This window comes from Callorhinchus milii, unplaced genomic scaffold (assembly GCF_018977255.1).
Source record: "Callorhinchus milii isolate IMCB2004 unplaced genomic scaffold, IMCB_Cmil_1.0 Scaffold2, whole genome shotgun sequence".
NCBI classification, from domain to species: Eukaryota; Metazoa; Chordata; class Chondrichthyes; order Chimaeriformes; family Callorhinchidae; genus Callorhinchus; species Callorhinchus milii.
In genome coordinates, this window is record NW_024704743.1 from 124143829 (window position 1) to 124171741 (window position 27913).

At 49.2% G+C, this 27913-nt stretch overlaps 1 protein-coding gene across 1 annotated transcript; it reads left to right on the plus strand.

Moving 5' to 3' along the window:
• Window positions 1-7750: 7750 nt before the first annotated feature.
• Window positions 7751-21332, plus strand: fastk (Fas-activated serine/threonine kinase; the record flags this gene model as incomplete). Its single annotated transcript, XM_007910744.2, has 9 exons — window positions 7751-8111; window positions 9241-9711; window positions 12448-12596; window positions 13659-13875; window positions 14449-14608; window positions 17139-17230; window positions 18210-18924; window positions 20190-20325; window positions 20803-21332. Coding segments are annotated over 9 exons (2388 nt in total), but the record flags the coding sequence as incomplete, so codon positions are not given.
• Between the last annotated feature and the right edge of the window lie 6581 nt (window positions 21333-27913).

Here is a 27913-nt window from a genome sequence, read left to right on the forward strand (position 1 = left end):
CATCCCCAGCCTCCACCAACCCCTCCACACCCACCTCCCCATCCCCAGCCTCCACCAACCCCTCCACACCCACCTCCCCATCCCCAGCCTCCACCAACCCTTCCACACCCAGCTCCCCATCCCCAGCCTCCACCAAACCCTCCACACCCACCTCCCCATCCCCAGCCTCCACCAAACCCTCCACACCCACCCATATCCACCCCCTTACCAAACACTTACCCCAACCCATCCACCTCCCCACCCACCCCTTCGCCAACTTACCTACCTACGAGACAATACCCAATATGAGAATTTAGGACTGATGTAAAAATCAAGGCTTTTTATGGATTAAAAGCGATTAATATTGAAAGCCCCACAATTATCATAATATATATATTGCCATGTATGATTCCCCCTTTTCGACAAAGACGTGCTATAAAAGAGAGCGGCTTGTAATTTTATTAAACCAAGAGTTCCTTTGTGTTTTGTTGTACAGTACTAATAATAATAATTCTTGCATTTGGTATAGTGAAGTCTTGTATCTCAGTGGTTAGAGCACTTACCTCGAAAGCGAGAGGACCTGGGTTTGATTCCTGGCAGGGCGAAATTTTGGGCAAGTTTCCTTATTCCATACACCTCTGTTTACCTCGCGGTATGTAGGAACCTGATTGTTAGTTGATTGGCGGAATCGCTTTCCCGAGGGTAATAATTCCTTCAAAAAAATGAATTGAGATTGATAGATTTCTTGTGGATAAAGGGATATCGGGATAAGGCGGGTAGGTGGAGTTAGAATAGATCAACCATGATCTTATTGAATGGCGGGGCAGGCTCAAGGGGCCGAATGGCCTACTCCTACTTATGTTCTTATGAATTGGTCAGAATCCACGACTGTTTGTGGGACGCTGCTGTGCGCAATTGGTTGCTGCGTTTTGCCCACAAAATATACAGTTAATTCACTTTACAGTATATTCTGTGAAGCTCTTTGAGACATCTCGAAGACGTGATAAAGCACTACATCAAATGCAAGAATTATTATTATATTCCCTACATGGGTTTGAACTCGCAACTTTCTGACTCAAAGGCGGGTGTACTATCGACTGAACCAGGCTCACATTTGCTATAATCCTTGTAGTTTTGGTACATTGCCTATAAGTGTAGTGAATGATCTTTGTGGGCAAATGTGGCAGCCATTGGAATCAGGAATGGTGGAAGGGGTAGGAAAGTGGCGACAGGTTCAGTCAAAGAGGAGGGTCTTGAGATGTACCTCAATCTCGAATTCAAGATCCTCATCCTCACCTACAAGGCCATTCACGGCCTCGCTCCCTCCTACCTCTCCGACCTACTATCCCCCTACCTACCTGCCCGTACCCTCCGTTCCTCTGGCTCCGGTCTGCTCCACATCCCCCGCCCCAACCGCCCTACCATCGATGGCTGGGCCTTCAGCCCCTAGGCTCTGGAACTCTATCCCCCAGTGCCTTCGCCGCCTCCTCCCTTTCCTCCTTCAAGGCCGGTCTCAAGACCTTTCTCTTTGACCGTGCTTTCAGCTCCCCTCTCGACTCTCTACCCTCTCCTCGCTCCCTCCTTTCCCTCCCCTCACCCTGACCATTTCCCCCCTGCTCGGGTCCTGGCCCTACTGTACAGCCTTGGGACGTCCTCCAGACGTGAAAGGCGCTCTATAAATGGAATTTTGTTGTTGTTGTACCTTGAAGGAGGTAAGGGAGGGAGGGAGGTGAGTTCCAAAGGGTGGGAGCAAAGAGGCTGAAGACCCACCTGGATGGTTGACAAGGGGGTTAGCGGGTCACAGAGGTAGGAAGGAGCAAGGTCATGGAGGGCTTTGAAGGCAAGGTCGAGGATTTTGAACTCTTATCCTCTGGGGGATGGGGAGCCAGGTGAGGATTGGGGTGATGGGGCTATTGAACCTGGTGTGAGAGAGGACATGAGCTGCAGAGTTCTGGATGATCTGCAGCTTGTGGTAGGAAGAGTTGGGAAGGCCAACAAGCAGGGAGTTGGCATAATGAATCATTTCAGCGATTCTTCTGCATCGAGAGAACTACAATCCTTTTATCTGGAGAATTGTCGGCCAGGACACTGGAGGAAACTTTCCTTTTACAATAAAGTCGTGGGATCTTTAACATCAACCTGAAGAGGCACTATTGGACCTGGGACAATTGTTATGAGGTAAAACACAGGCAGAAGAATAATGTGCAATCTATATCCAGTCTAAAAGAATGCAGTCAGTTTCAACCTGAAGAGTTAAATATTAATATAATTTACATTTATACAGCCCTTTCTCCAGAAGATGTCTCAAAGTCTTTGACATTGCCAGCTGAGTACCTGAGCTAGGGGTGGGAGCCTGGGGGGATGGTGAGGGAAATGGTAATCAAACACAATATGTCTTGAGATGGGCCTTGAATAATCTTGCATTTCATATAGCGCCTTATATCTTCGAGACGTCTCAAAGTGCTTCATAGAATATAATGTAAAGTGGATTGACTGTATTTTATGGGCGAAACGTGGCAGCCAATTGGACACAGCAGAGATGAGTGAGGGTGGGAAGGAGTTCCAAAGAGCCTTATATTTGATAAAGTACCTCTCACATCAGGAGATCCCACACACAATTTGAAAAAAGGGAGTGATGGTTGAGGAAAAATCCATATTTCAAAAGCCAACTAGATAAAGGCAACAACAACAAACTACATTTACACAGTGCCTTTCATGTTGGGAGGATGTCCCACAGCGCTGGACAGTCAGGGATTTGGATCTGAGCAGGGGGTTGGGATCAGGAGGGGTGGAGGGCAGAGATGGGGGGTAGGTAGGCTGAGGGTAGGAAGGTGACCGAAGGCACGGTCGAAGAGGAAGGTCTTGAAATACCAAAAAAGGAGTAAACTGCAGAGGAATGGAGAAAGGACAGGTAAACGGGACTGAAAGGATGGTTCTCAAAAGAGCAGCATAGACACAATGGGCCAAATGACCTTCTCTGCTGTAAATTTCTATGGTTCACATCCTGGCATCTCCCTACAACAACAACTTTATATTTATATAACACCCTTCATGCAGGAGGGAACATAGTGTCTCAATAGCATATAAAAATAATTTGGTTACTCAATCCACAACTCTGTGAGATACTGCTGTGTGCAATTGGTTTTGGTGTTTCACCCACAAAATATTCAGTCAATCCGGTTTACAGTATATCCTGTGAAGTACTTTGAGACATCTTAATGACATGATAAGGCACTATACCAAATGCAAGGATTACTATTATTTTATTATTATCAGGTTTCACTCAGGGTTGTTTCAAACCTTCTCACACCCCACTCCTTTACCCGCCATCTTTGCTCAGTTGCCTCCTGCATGTCTTGTTCTCGCCACTTCACCATCAATAGTTGTGCTTTCAGTCACTACATCTCAAACCTCTTAAACTCTCTGCCTCAATCCCTCCATCTTGCCCGTCTTCATATCACACCAGAAGACCTCTCTCTTTGACTGTGCTTACGGTCACCCCTTTCTGGCTTGGAGTCAGGTTCTGTCACTGTTAAGTGTTTTGTTTCGTTTCGCCCACAAATATACAGTCAATTCACTTAACAGCATATTCTGTAAAGTGCTTTGAGACGTCTATAAGACTTGAAAACCCTATATCAAATGCAAGGATTATTATTATTGTTAAGTGCTCTGAGACTATGTCCGTTGAAGGGCACTGTGTAAGTGTAAGTTATTGTTGTTTTATGGTTGTAAATTTATTGTTATTTTTGTTGTAAGGGAGTTTCACTCGGTGCCCTGGCTCACAATCTCGCAGATAAAATTGACTGATGTATTCGCCTACAAAATACACCGTACAGAACACTCTAGAGTAAAACTGTGAAGCATTTTGAAATGTCTCGACAATGTGATCAGGCACTGTATGAATGCAAGGATTATTTATTTAGCGCACATGGCAGGTGTGGTATAATAATAATAATCCTTGCGTTTGATATAGACGTCTCAAAGCGCATCACAGAATATACTGTAAACTGAATAGACTGTGTATTTGTAGGTGAAACGCTGCAGCCAATTGCACACAGCAGTGTCCCACAGACAGTCATGGATTAAGTGACCAATTTATTATTGTTTTTTTTCTTGAGGGATTATTATTAGGTGTGTGGAGTAAGGAAATGTGCCCAAGGTTTTGCCCTGCTGGGAATCAAACCCAGGTCTCTCGCTTGCGAGGCGAGTGCTCTAACCGCTGAGCTACAGGACTCAATGTATCTCTGAGCATCTGCTCAAACAGGGCACAGACGGGGAGCTGAGGCTCACGACTTATCCGAAAAGGACAGTGTCCCCTCCCCATCACTGCACTGGAGCTTCAGTCTGGACTGTGAGCTCAGAGTGCTGTGGTGGGCAATTTTTTAATTAAACCTGCAACACTTGTATTTTTTTCTCTTTAATAAACTTTTCTTACACAGTTCCATAGGCGTTAATCCTAAATTGGCCACTCTGGTACCCACTGTAGGCAACGCATAATACTGGGCTGCTTTGGGGCTAGTATTTGGTTGACTCTGTGAAGTGCTTTGAGACGTCTCAAAGATGTGATAAGGTGTTATATCAAATGCAAGGATTATTACAATTTTTGGGGGGTCAGTTAGGTGTCTGACACACGTGTAAACCCGTCGCCATGTTTAAGAGACTCCAAACCAAGCTGAGGTTTCCATGCATCCCACCGACACTTGGACATCCCAGAGACAGACGTTGGAATGGAATGGCTTCCTGCATCCATAAGAATATTGGAATTTGTTGGTGAAAGAAGACCAAAGTCCATCCAGTTCGCCTTCCAACATCTTGGGAGTCGCATGACACGTCACGTCATGTACATTATATCCCGAGATATTATTTCTCAACAGAAATATACCTAATTTGTTCTTGAAAAAACATCAACACTTTCTGCTGCCGCCCTCCGTCTCCCTGGGGAGCCTTCAGCTCCCCTCTCGACTCTCTACCCCCTCCTCGCTCCCTCCCTTCCCTCCCCTCATCCTGACCATCTCCCCCCTCCTCACTCCCTCCCTTCCCTCCCCTCACCCTGACCATTTCCCCCCTCCTCGCTCCCTCCCTTCCCTCCCCTCACCCTGACCATTTCCCCCCTCCTCACTCCCTCCCTTCCCTCCCCTCCCCTGACCATTTCCCCCCTCCTCACTCCCTCCCTTCCCTCCCCTCACCCTGACCATCTCCCCCCAATGCTCGGGTCCTGACCCAACTGCACAGCGCCTTGGGACGTCCTCCTGACGTGAAAGGCGCTCAATAAATGGAATCTTGTTGTTGTTGTTGTTGTTTCCGCAGATCTGCTCTGAATCCTGTCTGTCTAATTCCGGGAAGTCAAGTCCCTTATTGAGCAATTATTACTTTTAAAAAACGATTTGTATCATTAATGATAATATTTATTTCTGTTAATTATAATAATAATAATAATAATAATAATGATTAAATTAGACTGCGAATATTTTGACGTCTGAGCGCCTCAGGTGAGGCTCGAACGCGGGACCCTGTGCTCCCGAGACGGACACACTACCCGGTGAGCCACGGGCCGAGGAAACCGGCAGCGGGCGCGGAGGAGACGGTTATGAGTGTGAGCGCGGCGGCGGCGGCTGGTGGGGAGGTGTCTGGCGGCGCTGGTGAGGGTGCGCGGCCCGGAGCTCGGGCTGAGGCTCTGTCAGGGCCGGAGCGGCGGCGGCGGCTTCGGGGTGATTCGGGTGCGGGAGAATGTGAGTGAGTGACCGGGGAGAGGAGCGGGAGCGCGGAGGCAACGGCGGGGCCGCTCCCGGGGCTCAGGCTGCGGCCCAGCGGGGAGACGGGTCAACGTGAGAGCCGCGGATGTGGAGACACAGGGCCTGAGAGAGGGGAGTGGGCCTCGGCCCAGGGCGGGCGGGGGGCCTGGGGTCAGGGTTTGGGGGGGGGGGGTTACGGGTAGTTGTGTGTGAGTGTGTGTGGGGTGGGGCGGGGGTTGGAGTGAAGGGCTTTGGTGTGTGTGGGGGGGGGTTGGTATGTTTGGGGGGGGGTATGTTTGGGGGAGTTTGGGGGGGGGGGTTGGTATGTTTGGGGTGGGGGGGGTTGGTATGTTTGGGTGGGGGGGTTGGTATGTTTGGGGTGGGGGGGGTTGGTATGTTTGGGTTGGGGGGGTTGGTCTGTTTGGGGTGGGGGGGGTTGGTCTGTTTGGGGTGGGGGGGGTTGGGTATGTTTGGGGGGAGTTTGGGGTGGGGGGGCTTGGTATGTTTGGGGTGGGGGGCGTTGGTATGTTTGGGGTGGGGGGGGTTGGTATGTTTGGGGTGGGGGGCGTTGGTATGTTTGGGGTGGGGGGGTTGGTATGTTTGGGGTGGGGGGGGTTGGTATGTTTGGGGTGGGGGGGTTGGTATGTTTGGGGGGTTGGGGGGGGTTGGTATGTTTGGGGGAGTTTGGGGTGGGGGGGCTTGGTATGTTTGGGGTGGGGGGGTTGGTATGTTTGGGGTGGGGGGGTTGGTATGTTTGGGGTGGGGGGGGGTTGGTATGTTTGGGGTGGGGGGGGTTGGTATGTTTGGGGTGGGGGGGGTTGGGTATGTTTGGGGGAGTTTGGGGTGGGGGGGGCTTGGTATGTTTGGGGTGGGGGGGGTTGGTATGTTTGGGGTGGGGGGGGTTGGTATGTTTGGGGTGGGGGGGGGGTTGGTATGTTTGGGGTGGGGGGGGTTGGTATGTTTGGGGTGGGGGGGGTTGGTATGTTTGGGGGAGTTTTGGGGTGGGGGGCTTGGTATGTTTGGGGTGGGGGGTTGGTATGTTTGGGTGGGGGGGGTTGGTATGTTGGGGGAGTTTGGGGTGGGGGGTTGGTATGTTGGGGGAGTTTGGGGTGGGGGGGGGGGGGCTGCAAACCCAATGGGACATTACCTATACGCTACCCCTATACAAATGCAAGTTGTGTTTGAGAAGGGGGGCGTTGAGATGAAGGAGGTGGAGGAATGGAATGGAATGGCTCTATAAATGGAATCTTGTTGTTGTTGTTGTTGTTGAATGAGAGTTGCAGGTTGGGGATTGATTGATTGATTGGGGGTCTGGGTGCGGGCGGGTGGGGGGGTGGTTGGCAGTGTTTGGAGGAGTTGGGTGTGGAGTGGGGGGGAGTTGTGTGTTATTGGGGGGTTGTGTGTGAGGGTGAGAGGGTTGGCTTTGGGATGTCCTCCTGATGTGAAAGGCGCCATACGAATGTAATCTTGTTGTTGGCCCTCGGGATGGGGGTTTGGGTGCAGGTTGGGGGCGGTTGGGTGGGGAGGGTTGGTTCGGTTCGTATGGGTGAGGGGGTCCTTGCATTGAGACATCTCAAAGCGCTTCGCAGTCAGGCGTAAAGTGGAGTGACTGTGTATTTTATGAGCTAAAGAAAGTGGGGTGGGGTGGGGGGTCAAGATGATTTGAGCCAGTTTGGGGGTGGGGGTTGCTGTGATTGCCCCCTGTGTTTATGTGCTTGTCCGCTGTTCCCTAGGGTGCTGCGGCCTGCTGGAGGCAGGGTGGGCTTGCCGTCTTTAAAATGCAAAGCTCCCATTCCCAGCTGTTCAGAGCTCTCCCCAGCCGGAGCGAGCGAGCTGTGATTTTGGACAGGTTGTCTGGCCTGGGCACAAGCGCTTTCCTCCCTCTGCTCGTCCTCCTGAGCGGGAATCGCGGGCTGGAGCCCCCCTGCCCCCCGACGAGCCAGAGGATGATGTACACCACACGGTATCACGCGTGTAAGCCCGGGGGCCGGGGCGGGTGCTACACGGACCGCCTCGCCCGCCCCCACCAGGCGAAGCACAGTGGCCGCAAGCCCCACCACGCCAAGAAGAAAACGTGGAACTTCATCCACGAGAAAGTGAGCTACGATACCTTCTTCACCATGAAGAGGCTGATTGACCGCTCCAGGACAGTGGACGAGGTGCTGAGGTGGGTGACTCAGAACCCGGGCAAGGTCTCCTTCAATCACTACCCCATTGCCCTGCAGAAGATCGGGCAGGTAGTGCAGCAGCAGTCCCCCAGCGCTGGCACAGGAGACAGTCACTACACTCGGGTGTCAGAGCATGAGGACTTCCAGACCCTGTGCGACTCCATCATCAACGACTGCTCCAAGTTCGATAACTTCAGCATTGTGAACTGCCTCTATGCAGTGGCTGCTCTGGGTAAGTGGCCAAACCCTCGTCCACACCTTTGTCACTTCCCGGCTGGACTATGCCCTCCTCGCTGGTCTTCCAGCTCCACCATACACAAGATCCAATTAATTAAAAACTCCACCGCCGGATACTCACCCGCACGAAACTCCGTACCCCCATCACCCCAGTCCTGGCCAGGCTCCACTGGCTCCCAATCACGGATCGATTTCAAGATCCTCTCACTTGTTTTCAAATCCTGTCACCTCCCTACCTTTCCGATCTGCTTACCCCCCTCGCCACCACTGACTCCGCCATTGTCAAGCGCTGCCCTGCATGAGCGGCGCTACATAAATGCAAGTTGTTGTTGTAGCTCAGGGGAAAATATGCTGAGAAATTGTTCATGTAGAATTCAAGTTGTTGTTTGGAGAGGTTTGGACTCTGTGTTGGAGCAGAGGAGGTTCGAGGGGGTGATGTCGAATCCTGTTCGCTTCCTGGCAGGGCAAAATCTTAGGCAAGTTTCCTTAATCCACACGCCTGCTTACCATCAGTATTCAGGAACCTGGTTGTTCGTAGTTACTCCCAAAAATTTTTCAAAATTGGGTTACTCACTCCGCGACTGGAGCTATTGGCTGCAGCGTTTCACCCACAAAATACAGAGTCAATTCACTTTACAATATATTCTATGAAGTACTTTGAGACGTCTCAACGATGCTATAGGTGCTATATCAAATAAATGCAAGGATTATTTTATTATAATGAAAGTGTTTAAGATAATGAAAAGTTTCAAGAGGTTAAATGGTGATGAATTGTTTCATTTTGGCCGGGTGTCTGACACATGAACAAACTCCATCACCATACTTCATTGGAGTACCGTGGTGTAGTGGTTACAACGCTCGCCTCTCAAGTGAGAGGACCTGGGTTTGATTCCCAGGCACGGTGAAACCTTAAGCAAATTTCCTTACTCCACACGTCTCTGTTTACCTAGCAGTAAGTAGGGACCCGTTTGTTAGTCGATTGGCGGATTGCTTTTTCGGGGTTAACAATAATCCTTTACAATATGTCCTTATCAATGATGTGATAAGGTGCTGTATCAAATGCAAGGATTATTATTATTACAAATTACAAATAAGTAATCAGGCTTCCCCTGTCCACCTGGCAGGTCTTCCCAGTGAACTGAAGATCGTCCAGGTGCTGGAGGAGGAATCCAGAATCCGTCTTTCCCAGTTTAACCAGAAGGACATCTCCATGGTGTTCAGCAGTGCCATGAAGCTCCACCCGTCCACACAGCACCCGCTGGTGGAGTCCTGCCTGACCGGCCTGGAGAAGAACATCGAGAAGGAGCGGCACCCTCAGACCCTCTTCCTGCTGCTCTCCTACTACAAGCTGAGGTCTCAGGCCCTGTCCCAGGACACCCCGGCCTCCGAGAAGCTTGTGACCGGCCGTAAGGTGCTGCGGCTGGTCAAGCACACCCTCGGCCATGTGGGCAACGTGAGGGACCACGAGATGTCGCTGCTGGACGAGATGTTGGCCGCTTGCGTCCGTGAGGCCAGCAACAAGTCGTTGGAGATCATCTTCAGCTCCCAGCTCTTCTACGAGAACCGACAAGAGAAGTTCATCGTCAGATTGGCAGGTATGTACAGCTCCCGTCAACATCTCGGTGCTTAGTGCACTCGCCTCACAAGCAAGAGGACCTGGGTTTGATTCCCGGGCAAGGTGAAATGTTGAGCAAGTTTCTTTACTCCAAACATCTCTGTTTACCTAGCAGTAAGTAGGAACCTGATCTCTCCCCCTGGCTCGGAGTCAGGCTCTGCCACTGCTAAGCGCTCTGAGATACTTCCCTGAGTGGAGGGCGCTATATAAGAACATAAGAAATAGGAGCAGGAGTAGGCCATTCGGCCCCTCGCGGCTGCCTGGCCATTTAATAAGATCACGGCTGATCTTCTAACCTAAGATCAACTTGCACCTATATAAGCGCAAGTTGTTGTTGTTAGTTGATTGGCAGATTGCTTTTCTGAGAATAATAATCCCTTCAAAATAATAATAATGTGGTCACTCAATATACACACAAAATATATGCAGTCAATTCACTTTACAGTATATTCTGTTAAACACTTTGAGATATCTAGAAGACATGATAACACACTATATCAACTGCAAGAATTATTATTATCTTCACTTCTGCGGCTTTGACCTCCTCAACCTCCCTGGCCCACATACTCACCCGCACTAAACTCCGAACCCCCATCATTCCAGCCCTTGGTGATACAGAGCCAGGCTCCATTTGCTCCCTACCACCGAATATTTTTATAGTCAGCCAGGTGGACTGACACACTCGGAAACCCATCATCATGCTTAAGAGTATCCAAACCCAACTGAAATTTCCATACATCCCACCTATATCTGTAAATCCCCGAGATAGATTGGAATGGAATGCGCACTCTCTCCCTGGAGGGACACATCCTGCTTATCTGATTCCAGAGAGTATTAGTTGCAGCTTATATAATAATATTCCTTGCATTTGATATAGACCTTATCACATCTTCGAGACGTCTCAAAGCATTTCACAGAATATACTGTAAAGTGAATTGACTGTATATATTTTGTGGCTGAAACCCGGCAGCCAATTGTGCACAGTAGCATCTCACAAACAGTCGTGGATTGAGTGATCAAATTATTATTATTTATTTGAAGGGATTATTACCCCCAGAAAAGGGATTATTACCCCCGGTTGGCAAGAGCCAAGGCTTGGCCCCGGAATGTGTGTTGGTGTAACTGCTGGAGTCTAACCAGCTGAAACCACATAGTTTGCCATTCATAGAATTATAGAATTATACAGCACAGAAGGAGACCATTTGGCCCTCCGTGTCTCTTTGAAAAGAGTCATTCAAATCAACCCCACTTCCCCCGCTCTCTCCCCATAGCTCTGCAAACTTGTTCTCCCCAAATAATTATCCACTTCTCTCTTAAAAGTTGTTATCAAAACGGCTTCCACTGGCCTTTCAGGCAATGCATTCCAGATCCCAGCAACTCATTTCTCCTCCCCTCCCCTCTGTTTCTTTTAACAACTATTTTAAATGGGTGTCCTCGGGTTACCGACCCACCGCCAGTGGGAATAGTTTCTCCTTGTTCACCCTATCGAATCCCCTCATAATTTTGAAAACTTCCATTAAGTCTAATTGATGTCGCTGTCTGGCAAGCTTTCCCACTGTTTATCCGGTTAGGTCCACCCAATCCTTTAAGGGTTCGGCTTGTAGGGTTAACAGGAGCTGAGTAGGAGGATTGAGGATTGAACTTTTTTTTATTGGCTGACCCAAAAGTTTGGCTACTACAGTTTGCAGTTAACAGCTGCTGAGTGGGAAGAATCCCTCCTCCCAGTGACTGTTCTGCCCTTCCAAGTCCTGTTGATAAACCAAGCTGATCTGTTATTACTTCGCTGGAGTCCTGGAACTGGACAGGAGGCTGTTATAGAGGGTGGACTCGCAATATTCCATTGCCAGACATGTCAACTTGGAGTGAACTAATTCCCAAAGAAGCCCTCCTCACTCGATTCCCAGCAGGGCAAAACCTTAGGCAAGTTTCCTTACTCCACACACCTCTTATTGCCTAGCAGTAAGTAAGTAGGGAGTCCTGTAGCTCAGTGGTTAGAGCACTCGCTTTGCAAGCGAGAGACCTGGGTTCAGTTCCAGGCAGAGGGTGAAACCTTGGGCAAGTTTCCTTACTCCACAGAGAGCCTAATAATAATCCCTCCAAAACCAAAAACAATAATAATTTAGTCATTTTCAATTGGCTGCCACGTTCGCCCACAAATATACAGTCAATTCACTTTACAGTGTGTTCTGTGAAGCGCTTTGGGACGTCCTCCCGACGTGAAAAGCGCTATATCAAATGCAAGGATTATTATTATTATTATTATAATATCAAATACAAGGATTACTATATTATTATATAATAATCCTTGCATTCGGTTTAGCTCCTTATCACGTCATTGAGACCTCTCAAAGCGCTTCACAGAACATACTATAAAGTGGAAAGTGTTCCACCAATCGACTACCAACCGGGTTCCTACTTACTGCTGGTAAACAGATGCTTGCCTAAGGAAACATGCCTAAGATTTCACCCTGTCCATGAATTGAACCCAGGTCCTCTCGCTTGCGAGGCGAGTGCTCTAACCTCTGAGCTACAGGACACTTATTTCCTATGAAGCGCTTTGAGCCATCTCAAGAATGGATTATTATTATTATAATTACCTGAGAAGCATTTTGAGAACCCTGCAATGTTGTAGGCGCTATATCAGATGCAGGGATAACTGCATGGAGCTGGGGGTGTCTTGGTGTCTGGGGTGAATGACTGTGGTGTTTGACTACAGAAGAGCTTCCCAAGAAGGTGGACAATGTGAGCCCGTATACCATGGCCCTGATAGCAAAGTACATCGCCCGCCATCGCCTGAGGGAGACCAGGTTACTGGACACCATCGCAGAGTTCCTGGTCAAAAAGGGAGAATATCTGGACAGTAAGGTACAGCAGAAAACAACAACAATTCACATTTACACAGAGCCCTTCATGCAGGGAGGTGTCTCAGAGCGCTTAACAATAGTGGAGCCCGACGCCCAGCTAGGGAGAGGAGGTGACTGTAGGCACGTAAACAGACCAGACAGAGTCCAAAGCTCTGTCATTAGATAACCCGATTGTAGAGTACAATGGGTCTGCAGCTGGGGAGGGGGCTACAGATTTCATCTGTGCAGTTATATAGAGCTCTCGAGACTACAGCCCAGGAGGGTGGTGTCTGTGCTGGGGCTCGCTCCCCCAACTGGAGCTCTCTACTCTAATCCCATTCCTGCTCTCTCCCTGTAATTTTCACTTTTTCAGTTCCCTTTCAAGTATTGTTACCATCTCAACAGCTGCATGTGACAGTGACCTAATAACCCTCTGAATGATACAGTCATTCATCTGAGGCCTGTTATTCAGGTGGATATTAAAAGACCATGTAACGTCATGAAGGGCATTTCTCCTGGTGTCCTGACCGACATTCCTCCAGATTAATCGGGATCTGTCAGATTCATCCTTTGTGCAAAATGACTGCAGTGTTTGCCAACCGAAATAGTCAACAACAGCAACAAATTACATTTACACAGCGCCTTTCATGTCGGGAGGACATCCGAAAGCACTGGACAACAAGGGACAACACTGGACAACAAGGCAACAAGCACCTAAGCTGTGGGTTGGGATCAGGAGGGGTGGAGGGCAGGGAGGGTGATGGAGAGAAGATGACTGAAAAGGAAGGTCTTGAGACGGGCCTTGAAGGAGTTGAGGGAGGGAGTGAGGTGGAGGGGCTTCGGCATGGAGTTCAGAGGGTGGAGAGGCTGAAGGCTCGACTGTTGATGGTGGAGCTGGCAAGGCAGGGGATGTGGAGCAGGCCAGTACCCTCCAAGCAGAGGGAGCGGACAGGTTAGTGAAATTCTAATAGGTTGTAGAGATAGAGAGGACCAAGACTCCAGTTGACGATGTTACCGTGAAACTTTTTGAGACGACTCTCTGTTTGAGACACTAATCGTTGACGTGACGTGTTTCTCTCTGCAGGTGATTCAGAAGCTGGTCTTTCCTTTCAGCCGCATGAATTACAAGCCTTCCAACCAAGCCAAGTTCTTTGACAAGCTGGAGTCAGTGCTGGAGGTCAAGGTCCTGAACTCGCCCCTCGCCACGGTCAACATTGTCATGTCTATGTTCCAGCTCGGACACTTCCCGGGAGCAGTGCTCCATCGCGTCTTCTCCGCACCCTTCATCAACAACGTCATGAGTACGTTTTTCCCACAAAACTGTTTATTATAGGCTGGAACGTCCTGCATGTCCCTCTGCCCTCCGCTCCACCATTGGTGGCTCTATCCTAGAGCACTGAGCTGGTCACCGTAGTCAGCACTATAAGACTGTATTAGTATTTAGCATGCATCGAATCCTATAGCGTAGTAGTTAGAGAACTTGCCTTGCAAGTAAAAGGACCTGGGTTCAATTCCCAGGTGGGGCAAGATCCTTACTCCACATGCCTCTCTTTACCTAGCAGTAAACAGGAATCCAGTTGTTAGTCGATTGGCAGATTGCTTTCCACATTCCTTAAACAAAAAAATGTGGTCACACAATCCACACTGTTTATGGGATGCTGCTGTGCACAATTGGCTGCTGCATTTTGCTCACAAAATACAGTCAATCCACTTCACAGTCTATTCTATGAAGCGCTTTGAGACGTCTTGAACACTATATTAAATGCAAGGATTATTAGAATGACAGGTGATGCTGGGAGCAGTGGACAGACACAATACTTTCTGTGCTGTAAATGGTTTAGTTTCAGTCCTTCGTGCTCTCTCTTTCCCCCCAGACAGCCCCTATGCGCTGATCGTGCGCCGGTATCTCTCGCTGCTGGACGCTGCCATCCAGCTGGAATTCCACGATTACAAAGGCCCTCGTCTGGAGGACAGGTACAAGGTCATGATGTTCGACCACGTGCTGACAGCTGACGAGGTCAACAGGAAGTACAGGTCAGTGATCACCACCATCGAACCTGGGAAGGGAGACTTCAGCGGTGGGTATATTATAGGAGTGTGCAGTCCCATATGGTAGTGGTTAGAGCATTCGCCTCACAAGCGAGAGAACCTGGGTTCGATTCCCGGGCAGGCAAAAGCTTAGGAATGCTTTCGTACTCCACCAGTCTCTGTTTATTCATTGCTTTTTTGGCCAGCTGGGTGTCTGATACATGTGGAAACCCATCACTGTGCTTAACAGTGTCCAAACCACACTGAGAATTTCATGCATCCCACCTACACATGGAAATCCCAGAGATAGATTGCTGGATTGTAATGCTCTCTCTCTCACTCTCTCTCTCTCTCCCTGGAGGGACACATCCTGTTTACCTAATTCCAGAAAGTATTAGGCACAGGTTAGCAAGAGCCAAGGCTTGGGGGGAGCCCAGAGTGTGTGTTGGGGTAACTGCTGGAGTCTGACCAGCTAAAACCACATAGTTTGCCGTTGATATCACTGTCTGGCCAGCTTTCCCGGTGCTGGACCACCCTCCCCGTTGAAGCTTTGATTGCAGGGTTAACAGGACCTAACTGGGAGGATTCCCTGCCCCCAGTGACTGGTCTGCCCTTTGAGGTGCTGTCGTCAGCAGTGTCCTGCAATCCTGCGGACCCGCTTGGCTCAGGAACCGGACTAGAGACTGTCACAGAGGGCTGGCTCGATTCCGACATTTGATTGCCAGGCATGTCACCTTGGAGCCAAATCAACTCCAGGGAGACCCCGCTTACACTCCTCTGTCTACCTAGCAGTAAGTAGGAACCTGGTTGTTAGTCGATTGGCGGATCGCTTTTCCCGGAGTAATAATCCCTTCAAAATAATAATAATTTGGCCACTGAATCCACGACTGTTTGTGGGACGCTGCTGTGCGCAATTGGCTGCCACGTTTCACCCACAAAATATACAGTCAATTCATTTTACAATATATTCTGTAAAGTGCTTTGAGACTTCTCAAGAACGTGATAAAGCACTCTTATCTAATGCAAGGATTATTATTAGATGCTGACGCGCTTAATTGGTATCATTCTCATCTCTGGGTCAGAAAGTTCGACCTCCAGAAAGTTGCCCAGCTAGGACCACCCTCCCCGTTAGGGCTTTGGCTGCAGGGTTTACAGGAGCTGACAGGGAGGACCCGGTACTGGGCCAGCACTGCATTACTCCACCTCCACCACATTGCCTGCCTGCGTCCATACAACAACAACAACAAATTACAATTGTATAGCACCTTTCATGTCGGAAAGAAACCCCAGTGCACTGGACAATCGGGTATTGAACCAAGCTGGGAGTTGGGGTCAGAAGGAGAGGAGGGTAGGAGGGCAGGGGAGTAGGGATGGGAGGGTGGCCGAAGGCACGGTCAAAGAGGAAGGTCTTCAGACGGGCTTCAAGGAGGAAAGAGAGGGTGTGAGGCAGAGCTATTGTGGGATAGAGTTCCAGAGTGTGGGTGCAGAGATGTTGAATGCTCGACTGGCAATGATGGGGCAAAATTCAACTGATTCAAAACTCCGCCGCCCACATTCTTACCTGTACCAAACTCTGTACTTCCATGCCCTCCATTTTACCCACAAGATATACAGTCAATTAATTTTACAGGATATTCTGTGAAGCACTTTGAGATGTCTCAAATACGTGATAAGGTAAGAATTATTATTATTGTGGGAACACAGAAACAAGAGGAGGCCATTTGAGCCTGTTCTGCCACTCTGTTAGATCATGGTTGATCTATAGCTCAACTCCATTTTCCCACCTTTGCCCCATATCCCTTGATACTCCTGTTCCTTTGTTCCTATGTTCCTCGTGCTGGGTCCAGTTTCAGGGATTTTTGCTCAGGGTTGTGCCTGGAATGGAACTGGCACAACCCTGAACACTCAGCTCCTGAAAACCCTGCAAACCCAAGCCCTAGTAGTTAGGGACAAGCAGCGAGAATAGCAAGCTTTAGCTCCAGCAATTACCTCCAACACACTCTCTGGAGTCCCCAAACCTCGTGCTTGCCATCTTGTGCCTCAGTTTCCTGGAACACTGCAAAATGTGTGAATGGCGCTATATAAATGCAAGTTGTTATTGTTGTTATCGTTGGAGTTAGCCGAGCGGAGTGCGTCTCTCTGGCACTCCATCCCAGACAAACACTTCTCCATGTATATGTCCTGGAAACTCAGTCTGGTTTGGATACTCTTAAGCATGGTGAGGGCCCGGGTTTCTGTGTGTATCTGACACCCAGATGATCACGGTGACAGGTTTCCATGTGTGTCAGTCACCGGCTGATCACGGTGACGGGTTTCTGTGTGTGTCAGTCACCGGCTGTTCATGGTGACGGGTTTCCGTGTGTGTCAGTCACCGGCTGATCATGGTGACGGGTTTCCGTGTGTGTCAGTCACCGGCTGGTCACGGTGACGGGTTTCCGTGTGTGTCAGTCACTGGCTGATCACAGTAGTGAGATTACGTTTATCAGACATCTGCTGACCAACAAACTTTGTATGTTATCTTGTGTTTTGGTTTCAGTTACAAAGGGTTGGTCGCTGAGGCATTGAGACAGCTGATTGGAGACCAGTGTTACAAGCAGGATGAAGTTGTGGCCCCGGGCTATTACACAGGTAATAATACTCCCATCCACTGTAAAGTGACCTGGTCAAGAGTCCTCCAGATAGGCACAGTGATGAGATGAATTTGTGAGCTGTCAGAGACCTTGCTGTACGCAAATTAGCAGCAAAAATCACTCATTACACTTGATTGTGGTGACAGTGAAGCACTTTGAGAAGTCCGTCTGGAGCTCTGTCCTGGAGAACCTCTGCCTCGCCCCCTCCCTTACTTCCTTCAAGGCCCGTCTCAAGACCTTCCTCTTTGGTCACTCTCCCACCCTCATCCTCCTTGACTTCCAACCTTCTCTGATTCCAATCCCCAAGGTTGGGTACAAATCCTTGACTGTTCAGCGCCTTGGGAAGTCCTCCCTCCGTGAAAGGCGCTGTGTAAAACCAATTTGTTGTTGATAAAATTACTGTAAAAAAAAAGTTATTTCTTTAGGGCAAGTTTGAGCAAATTCCATATGACGGCTCCTGGCTGGGATGGGCAGCAGCTTAGCTCTCGTAATGCCCACACGTGTTAGAATTGTGTTGTCAGCACACAAATTTGTGAGGCACCCTCTTGGTTGAGTGAATCCATAGCCCCATCACCCCAGTACTCGCCCAGGTGCCACTGCTCCCTATCAAGATCCTCATACTTGTCTTCAAAGCCCTTCATATCCTAGCACCTCCCTACCTCTCCGACCTGCTTAGCCCCCCAAACCCACTACTCGCTGCCTCCTGTTTGCCCCCTGTCCCCTCCGCTCCACCATCAGCAGCTGTACCTTCAGTCACTATGTTCCAAAACTCAGAAACTATCTTCCTCAATCCCTCCACCTTGCCCCCTCCATCCTCTCTTTTAGATCACGTCTGAAGAACTTCCTCTTTGATCATGCTTACGCTCACCTGCTCCCTCCCTCCCCCTGGCTCGGCATCAGTCTCCACCACTGTTGAGCGCTGTGTGTGTAAATGCAAATTATTCTTGACACAAGGACTCTTTTGATCTCCTCTGCAGATTTTTTACTCTGGTTAAATGGCTCCGGCAGCGTCCTTCACATTGCCGAGACCACCACCACCGCCGACACCCCTCTGTGCCCTCCGGCCTCCGACACCAAGCCATCCGAGGGTCCTGGAGCCCTGCCCAGCTCTGCTGATCTCCACTCCCTAACCACCGACTTCCAGAAGTTTTCTCCGTTCAGCCACGTGGAGGGGAAGCCCGCGGGAAAGGAGAAGCGAGCGGGAGAGCTAGCGGCCGAGGTGGATTTCCTGACGTGTATCGGGCCGCTGGCCGGCACTGTCCGTTCGCCCATCGAGTACTCGCCCTACTACCCACCCTCGGACTACTACAGCAGCTTGACCAAAGAGCAGTCACTGGAGAGCCAGGAGAGCTCCACCCTCAGCAGCCCCTCTGACTGCCTGAACCAACCGACCAGCGCCCCTGACTGCTCTCCCGTCATCAGCTCCACCTCCCTCTTCCAGTTCCCCATCGGCAAGATTCTGGACGAGGACGGGGAGGAGGTGTCTGCGGCTCAGGGCCAGGAGCGAGCAGCAATGTTCAGAGCTGAGCAAACCGGCCACGATTTCTACGACACCGCTCGTTACCCCGAGAGGCAGGGTGGGCCGGGGTCAGGGGACATGGGGAGCGCGGGGACAACCCTCCGTCTCTGCAGCCCCCCGCGACCAGAGAAAGAAAGGCATTTGGACTCCGAGAGCTCACAGAAAGCCAACCGGTAATGGCCAGAGCGCGGGCTGACACACACACACACACACAGTGAGAGGGTAACAACATTGGCAACCCACACGCCACTGTTTCCTCTGTCGGTGGGTCAGTAACCAGTAACCAGAGGTTGCAGATTTAAGATAACTGGCAAAAGAACCAGAGGGGAGATGAGGATATTTATTTTTAACCTGGAAAGTTGTTGTGATCTGGAATGCACTGCGTGAAAGGGTGGTGGAAGCCGATTTGATAATAACTTTCATAAGGGAATTGGATAGGTACTTAAAAAGGAAGGCTTTGCAGGGCTAAGGTGGGATTAGTTGGTGGCTCTTTCAAAGAACCGGCCCGGGTACAATGGGCCGAATGGCCTCCTTCTATGCTGTCAGGTTCTATGATTTTTTGGTTCAGCCCCAGTTAGGGAAGAGTACAACTCCCATCCGTCTTCTCTTCATAAATCGTCTAGTCACATAAGTCGCACATTCACCGAGTCCCATTCAGTTTCCTATCAAAACCAACTAGATTTATTTTCCACCAGTTGTATTAATCACCTCTTAAAGCAGCTCCCCTACCTTCCATTACTCCTGCACTTACCGGCTGCATTGAATCGTAGGAAACATAATCTTGATCCATGATCAGATGAACTTAATTTCCCGCGATTCAATGCGATTCCAGCGCTTGTCAGTGAGTGCGCTTGTGGGGACGGGTCACGAAGAGAGACAGCAACAACAAATAATTACATTTGCACAATGACTTTCACGTTGGGAGAACATTCCAAGGTGCTGGACAGTCAGGGATTTTCTGGGGATTGGGATCAGGAGTGGTGGAGGGCTGGGATGGTGGCCCAAGGCCTGGTCAAAGAGGAGTGTCTTGAGACAGGGTCTTGCAGGAGGCAAGTGAGGGAGTGAGGCAAAGCAGACAGGTTGATATGGCATTAGAGGTTAGCAGGACCTTGAAGGAGCAAAGCTGTGGAGGGCTTTGAAAGCGAGGACAAGGATTTTGAACTGTATCCTTTGTGGGATGGTTAGTTAGTGGAGCCGGGTAAGGGTGGGAGTGATAAGGTCATGAAGCCCAGTGCGTTTACACTACTCAATGGGAGTGAAGGGGCTTCATCCATTGGATTCCGTGCAGTGGGTGTGGGTGGAATGTGGGTTGTCCAGTGAAACAAGAAGTATTTTGCTTTAACAAAAGTTTTGAAAGTTTATTGTACACTGTGGTAGTTGTTGGAGATAATTACGCTTCTGAGTAATGTTTATCCCTCTTCCTCCCCCCCCCCCCCAGCCTCCCACCCTCCACACACAGCATTGTGGTGTCAGTCAACAACAAATGGCATTACTGCCACAACTCAGACATCCTGGTGGGGTCCCGAGCAATGAGGGATCGACATCTCCAGCTGCTGGGGTACACCGTGCTTCAGGTTAGTCACCCTTGGGGGTGGGGGGAACTATCTATGTCTGTGTGGGTCTTTGTGGTGTGGCTGTGTGTGTTTCTGTGGATGTGTGTGTATATTTGTATGTGTGGGCGAGAGAATATGTGGTGGACATGGGTGTGTGTGGGCGAGAGTGTTTGAGGGGAGAATGAGTGTGTGTGAGGGTATGAGGACGTGTGTGTGGGAGTGATTGAGGATGTATATCTGTGTGTTTGGGGTGGTTGAGGGTTTGTGTGGTCTTAGATGAAGGAGTGTGTGTGAGGATATGAGGGTGTGTGTGGTGTTGATGGTGGCGGCGATATTACTGTGTGAAACTGGCTGCCAATTTCACAGTCACTCCACTTTACAGTGTATTCTATGAAGCGCTTTGAAAAGTCTCGAAGACATAATTAGGCGCCATATCAAATGTAAGGATTATTATAACAATGGGTGTCTTACTGTGCTGTGCTCTCCTTGTTCCTGCAGTTGCCTTACCATGAGCTGGAAAAGCTAAACGGAATCGAAGAGGTGAAGCAGTATTTAAGGGAGAAACTGCTTGAGCTGAGGTTATGACGACCTATATTCAGAGAGTCCACAATGCTCTGTGTGGCACTGGAATGCGAGGAGATCGATCAGTGCTCACGGCGGTGGGAGCATTTGAGCCTTTTGTCCCCCGCCTCCTCTCTCTTCCCCCCCCTCCCTCCTCTCTCTTCCCCGCCACTCTCTTCCCCCCACCCCCCCATTCTTTGAGAGTGAAGGATATTCACTGTTAGTACTGTCACAACCAGCTGCCGCCATTAGCTTCACACTGTCTGTGGGTCAAACTGGGGCACCCACTGCCATTCTCGCCTCCGAAATAGAGAGTGTAGGTTTGAGCCCCCCCAATGTCAAGGGGCTTTGAGCTGAGTGTCTAGGCTGATCCTCTGCTCGAGCCCTGTGGAATCCTGCAGTGTACTGGTAAGAGCGTTCACCTCACAAGTGAAAGGACCCGGGTTCGCTTCCCGGGCAGGGTGAAACCTAAGGCAAGTTTCCGTACTCCACACGCCTGTTTACCTGGCAGTAAGTAGGAACCCAATTATTAGTCGATTTGTGGATCACTTTCCGGGGGTAATAATCCCTTTAAAAATAATAATAATTTGGTGTCTCAATCCAGAGCTGAGTGTGGGACTTTGCCGTTTGCAAATGACTGCTGCTTTTCGCCCACAAAATACACACTATGCTTTATATCTTGTGAAGCGCTTTGAGATGTCTCAAAGTCATGATAAGGTGCTTTATCAAATGCAAGGATTATTATTAGTAATAATTTGCAAGCAGTGTTTTAAATGCTTTGGGATTGAGACTGACCGGATTGAAGGATTCTTTTGAAAAACAATAATAATCCTTGCATTTGATACCGTGCCTTATCATGTCTTCGAAACGTCTCAATCTCAAATCCAAAGAGACAGTGAGTAGGTGGGACTCAGGTTCCCAGAGCTGAGGGTGAAGATCCTGGAGAGGTGAAGAGAGTTTCTTTACTGGAGGGAGTGAATAGAAAGTTTTTCCAGTTGAGGGGGTTGTCAGATCCTTTTTCATTTTCATCTTCACATCTCTTACTTCCTTTCTGCCCCCCCCACCCACCCACCCAGTGGTTAAAGCTATCGCCTCACAAGCGAGAGGACCCGGGTTCGAATCCTGGGCAGGGCAAAACCTTAGGCAAGTTTCTTTACTCTATTCCCCTCTCCTACACCCCTTTATTCCACTCTCCCACACCCCCCATTCCCCTCTCCCACACCCTCTATTCCCCTCTCCCACATCCCTCTATTCCCCTCTCCCACAACCCTCTATTCCCCTCTCCCACAACCCTCTATTCCCCTCTCCCACATCCCTCTATTCCCCTCTCCCACAACCCTCTATTCCCCTCTCCCACATCCCTCTATTCCCCTCTCCCACATCCCTTTATTCCCCTCTCCCACACCCCTCTATTTCCCTCTCCCACACCCCTCAATTCCCCTCTCCCACTCCCCTCTATCCCCCTCTCCCACTCCACTCTATCCCCCTCGCCCACTCCCCTCTATCCCCCTCTCCCACACCCCTCTATCCCCCTCTCCCCTGTTTCCGTGTCAAGTCTCCTATTAAACACTGTGACACTTTCTGCTCCAACCATAGCTCCCGGCAGTGAGCTCCACACTCTCACGGCCTCTGTGTGAAGAAGTTCCTCCTAAACCCCCTATTAGATCTGTTACTGGCTGTCTTATATTCATACCCTCTCATTTAGATATGGTTTCAGTAGTCATTGATCCAAACAAGCCTGTAGGTCAAGAAATTCCTTCTTACCTCTCACTCTCATTCTTCTCCTAACAATCTTTGCCCCATCAAACAGAATGGTTTTCCCAACTAAAGGATCTAGTCTTTCTCTATTTACCTCAGCGTGTTCCTTTGCAGTAAATCCTGCTGTCATATCCCTCTCTCTCAATCTCCCCCTCCCCAGTGAAAAAAGCCCCAATTTAGCTCAACCTCTCTTTGTGTGTAGATGGTCTCATGCCAGTGCATGTGGCCACGGTTGGACATTGGGGTTGAGTTGACCCAGGGAGATTGACACCTCCTTTGGGTCCCAGTCAAGCAATGCCCTTCACTTTATCATTTGTGTGTGTTGAGGGGGGATGGGGTTGGAGGGTGTGTGTGCGTGGGGCTGGGTGGCGGGGGATAGGTATTTGGGGTGGGAGGGTGGAGTGATTCATTTGAGATGGGATCTCTTTGTGAAATAATAATAATAATCTTGTTACTCAATCCACAACTGTTTGTGGGACGCTGCTGTGCGTAATTGGCTGCCGTGTTTCTCCCACAAAATATACAGTCAATTCACTTCACAGTATTTTCTGTGAAGCACTTTGAGACATCTCAACCATGTGATAAGGCGCTGTATCAAAGGCAACGATTATTATTATTATTGTGCGTGTGAGTGGGCTGAAGACTCAATGCATCCATTAGCAATTCAGGACTTTGTTACCATCAGCACATCAGGCGCTGTTAACATTGTCAGCCATTTTGCTGATGCCATAATTACCTTGTGATAGTGGGGTGGGAGGGGAGGTGGGAGGGGAGGTTGTAGCATTGGCAAGTGAGTGGTTTTGCCTGGTTTAGTTTTTCTACCTCTGGTAGTTTAAGAGTAGGGTATTTTTTAACCGTTTAAAGACTTTGTATGATATTGTGGTCTTGTTTGCGGAGTAGTGCGGGGGGTGGGGGAGGCAATCCACTCTCTAACATAGTAATGTTGACCTACACAACACAGAATCTGTTTTATTAAGCTCATGCTCTCTCACCTCCGGCTCCAAAGGTTGAGGGTTCAAGCCCCACATCCAGGGCTGTGAGTTCACAGGACAGACTGTTCAGGCGGACGTTAAAGATCTCCTTCGGCGCTGTCGGGAAAAGAGAAGGGAGTTTCTCTCTCTGTCCTGGGGTCCTGGCCAACAATCCCCCAGGTCGTTCGCCTCATGTTTGGGACATACTGCTGGTTAAAAAAAAACAGTCACTACAGTCGCAGGAATTCCCTGTGAAGCGTTTTGAGATGTGAGAATGTTAAAGACACTGAATCAAATGCCTGATAACCAGTGATATTCCTTATTCCTGATATCCAGCATTGAAAACTCCAGTTAAACGTTGAGTTGGTGGTGGGGGGGAGGGGGGACGAGTAGCATTCATTCCAAATCATTGCCATCACCATTATTAGGAATTTTGACAATTGGTGGTTTGTGGTTATGATCTTGGGAATCTTAATAGCAACAACTTCTATTTATATGGTGCCATTCAGGGTTTCTTTTTGTAGATGAACGCAGGGGCCATCTTTTGCTGAGTGACCGATGTATCTGGAGGATTGTTGGCAAGGTCACTGGGGAAACTCCCCTTTCTTTATCAGCGTTGGTGATGGGATCATTGTAATCTTCACAGACAGACAGATAGACCGATATCTCCCGGTTGTTTGTCAATTGGCGGAACAATTTCTGGTGGTTATAATTCCTTTAAAAAAAATTGGTCACTCAATCCACCACTATAGGACACTGCTGTGTGCGTTGGCTGCCGCGTTTCACCCACAAAATACATAGTTACTGCACTTTACAGTATATCTTGTGACGCGCTTTGAGACATGTCAACAACATGATAAGGTGCTATATCAAATACAAGGATTATTATTATAACAAAGCCTGACCGAACGCTGTGATCCTATTGACTGTGAGGCTGGGATATAATTTGTGGCCTCTGAATGAGGTTCAGCGCCTGAGGTCTATCTGCTGCTCACATAGACCTCTCCAGTGCTCTGTCCCCATGACTGGTCTTTTGAGATGGTTGATGATGGCCCGACTCCTCTCATCCTCCTGCCCCATCCTCCCGGGTGGGGGGAGAGCTTCTTCTTCGACAGTTCTCACAGTTGCCTCCCCCCCTCCCCCTGGCTTGGCCTCAGGCTCCGCCACTGTTAAGTGCCTGGAGACGCTGGCCCGTGTGAAGGACGCTGTATAAATGCAAGTTGTTGTTGAGAGGAATTGGTGGATGATTGGCTGCCGACCCAGGCAATGGTTTGTCAGAGTTGCAGGAAGCTTTTAGACTATTGAGGTCCCTCCTCCCCCCAGAGCTGTGTGTGAAGGTGAACAAGGAACCTGGAAAGTGCACCAGTCCTCACAGGTCAGGTTCAGGCGGACGCCATAGATCCCACGACCCTTTGAAACGAGAAGGGAGTTTCTCTCTGTTGTCCTGGCCGCCAATCCTCTGTGAGTCAATGAGTTGTTCACGTGACTTGTGTACGTTTGAGACCTTGCTGTGGGCCAAACTGTCTGCTGCATTCCCCCAGCAGAAGTCGCTGTTCTTGACAGTAATTACTGAGGAGGTTTGAAGATGACCATATTGTGGTCTGGGTTTCCACAGTTGTGTGGTACATTGGAGGGAAGGATCCAGTCTCACTGAACTGATAGTGTTGACCTGTGCTCGCTGTGTTCGCTACCCTCCCCTGTCCCAGTGCCTCTCGCAGAGTGGCCAAGACACGCACATATTTCACCTGAAGTAAGTGTACCTCTCCTGGGGCCTGGCTGGAAGCCCCTTTCCAGCCCAATGGTGGGGAGAGAGAGCTCATCTGGTGCTATTTATTTTTACAACCGTTTTCATGACCTGGGACCCTGACAGCCCAATCATTCAGTCAGTCAGACAGTCAACCAGTGAGTCAGTCGGTCAGCTGAACAGTCAGAAACAATGAGATGAACAGTCAGTAAGAGGGAGTCAGTCAGATTCAGACAGTGTCCATCTGGCGCAGACATTCGGACAGACACAGTCAGTCATTTCAGACATGTTAAATATCACCTAGTTTTGTTACAAGCTCTGGTTATTCTGGGCTACACTCACTGAAACCAGTCCTTTGTGTCATTGTTCAGTGTAGAATGAGAGTGAACTCAATGCCAACCCCCGGGGAGGGGGGGGAAGAACATCGGGGCAGGGAAACGTAGTCTTAGATTTTGGCACGTGGTTTGGGAAGTTGGGATGGAATTTTGGGTGTAGCTGGGTAAGAGTTTGGGGAGGGTTGGGGGAATGTAATGGGTGTAAAAGGTGTACATATATATGTTGTGTGTTTTGAGGTAAATATTTTTTAAAAAACTAAATCTACTCTGCGCTAGTGTGTGCAGGGGTGTGTGTGTGTGTATGTGAGCAGTGTTGTGAAATCTTTTTGCATTTGTATGAGGGTTGGAAACGGGAGGGACGAGGGTGTTGGGTGTGTGGTTAGTCAGGTACAAGTTTGTAGGGGTGAAGAGGGGGCCTGGGGTGTGGGGGAGGGAGTTAAACCTGACGGACAGGTTTTTAATTTTTGGTTTAATGTGTGTATCAAGGGGAAACGTTTTCACAATGAACACACAAAACCCTGCAGCAAACTTGTTGGAAAAGGGTGTGAAACGTCTAGAAAATAAAAAAAAATAAACTCAACTCTCTTCTCTTCTTTGTGGGCACAATTGGTGGAAAATGGCAATTGCATTGACAAACCATGTGGTTTTAGTTGGTTAGACTCCAGCATTTGCCCCAATGTACACTCGGGTCCTCAAGCCTTTGCTCTTGCCAACCTGCGCTGAATACTTTCCAGAATTCCATTCCATTCCAACAATCTCTCTCTGGGATTTATTTCCATGTGTAGCTGCGCTACATGGAAATCTCAGCTGGTTTGGATACGCTTAAGCAGGTGATGGGTTTCTGCATGTGTCAGGAAATTAGGGGGAGAATTCCACCTTGGTGCCGATGTTTTAAAACATTCTCCTGACGGGAAATGAAAGGCACTATACAGGGTAATATTGTTAAATTCTATTGTAGAGATAAATAAACACTTAAAAAGGAGTAAGCCACAGGGGGTTGGGAAAAGGGGTTGAAAAATGGGACAGAAAATATTGTTCTTTAAAGAGCCGGCAAAGACACCATGGGCTGAATGGCAACTTTCAGCGGACGTCCTCCCGATCTGAAAGACGCTATACAAATGTAATTTTTGTTTGTTGTTTCTGCCCCTGCCCTCTCCCCCATCGGCAGTCGGGCCTTCAGTCTTTTTGCCCCCACTTCTGGAACGCCATCCCTGAGCCCCTCCATCTCACCCCCTCCAAGGCCTGTCTCAAGACTTTCCCCTTTGATCGTGCTTTTGGCCACCATCCATCCCTCTTGATTCCAACCTGCAGCTCAGGTGCAAACCCTCAAATGTCCAGTGCCTTGGGACAGCACAGACACAATGGGGAGGGAGAAGGGAATGAGATTAGAGAGCTCCAATGGGGGAGTGAGCACCAGCACAGACACAATGGAGCATGAAAACAGATTGAAGATAAACGAAGCCCACACACACACACACACAGTGACATCTCCTTCTGGCCTTCAGTTTATTAACCTGGTGCCTGATTATAACAGGTACTGCACAGTGTACAAGGAGTTGGGACACTCAGCCACAAATTAATTCACGTGTTTACAACAGGTCCCTGAATCTGCACATGCGATTAATTGAACAGCCAACAGAATATTACTCAAGATATCAAAATAAAACATCACCATCGATCGACACAGCCCTAAAAATTAGTCCAAAAGTATTAAAAAGTGCCAAATGCTACTACTTTATGGCTCCTTTAGAGTACGTGAGCCACAGCCGCTATGTGAAGGACCATAAGGTGTTGGCTTGGCTCGGCAGAACTCTCAGATTGTGGGTTTGAATCTCACTCCAACGTTGGACTGTCAGAATCCTGATGACAAGGTGTTTAAAGGTCCTGACTGTGTCCTGCTCAGGTGGACATTAAAGATCCCACAACGCTATCGGAAAAGAAGATTTTCTCTCTCCCCCTCTCTCCTGGCCGACAATACTCAGTTTGATCTGCTCTTTCACCTCAGGACTGCATGTGCGCTTGGCACGCCTCTTTTTCCCTACACAGTAACTACACTGAACAATTCCCTGCGAAGCCCTGGAACTTTTCCAGGCGCTTTATCAAATGCAAAAGATCACCATTTGTCTTGCACATGGGCAATGATCCCCTCCTAATGGCTGAAACAACAGACATTAAGGAAGGAGGGTGGTGAAGGAGACCAAGGGGTGGCGGGGGTGGGGAGAAAGATTGGGATCGTCATT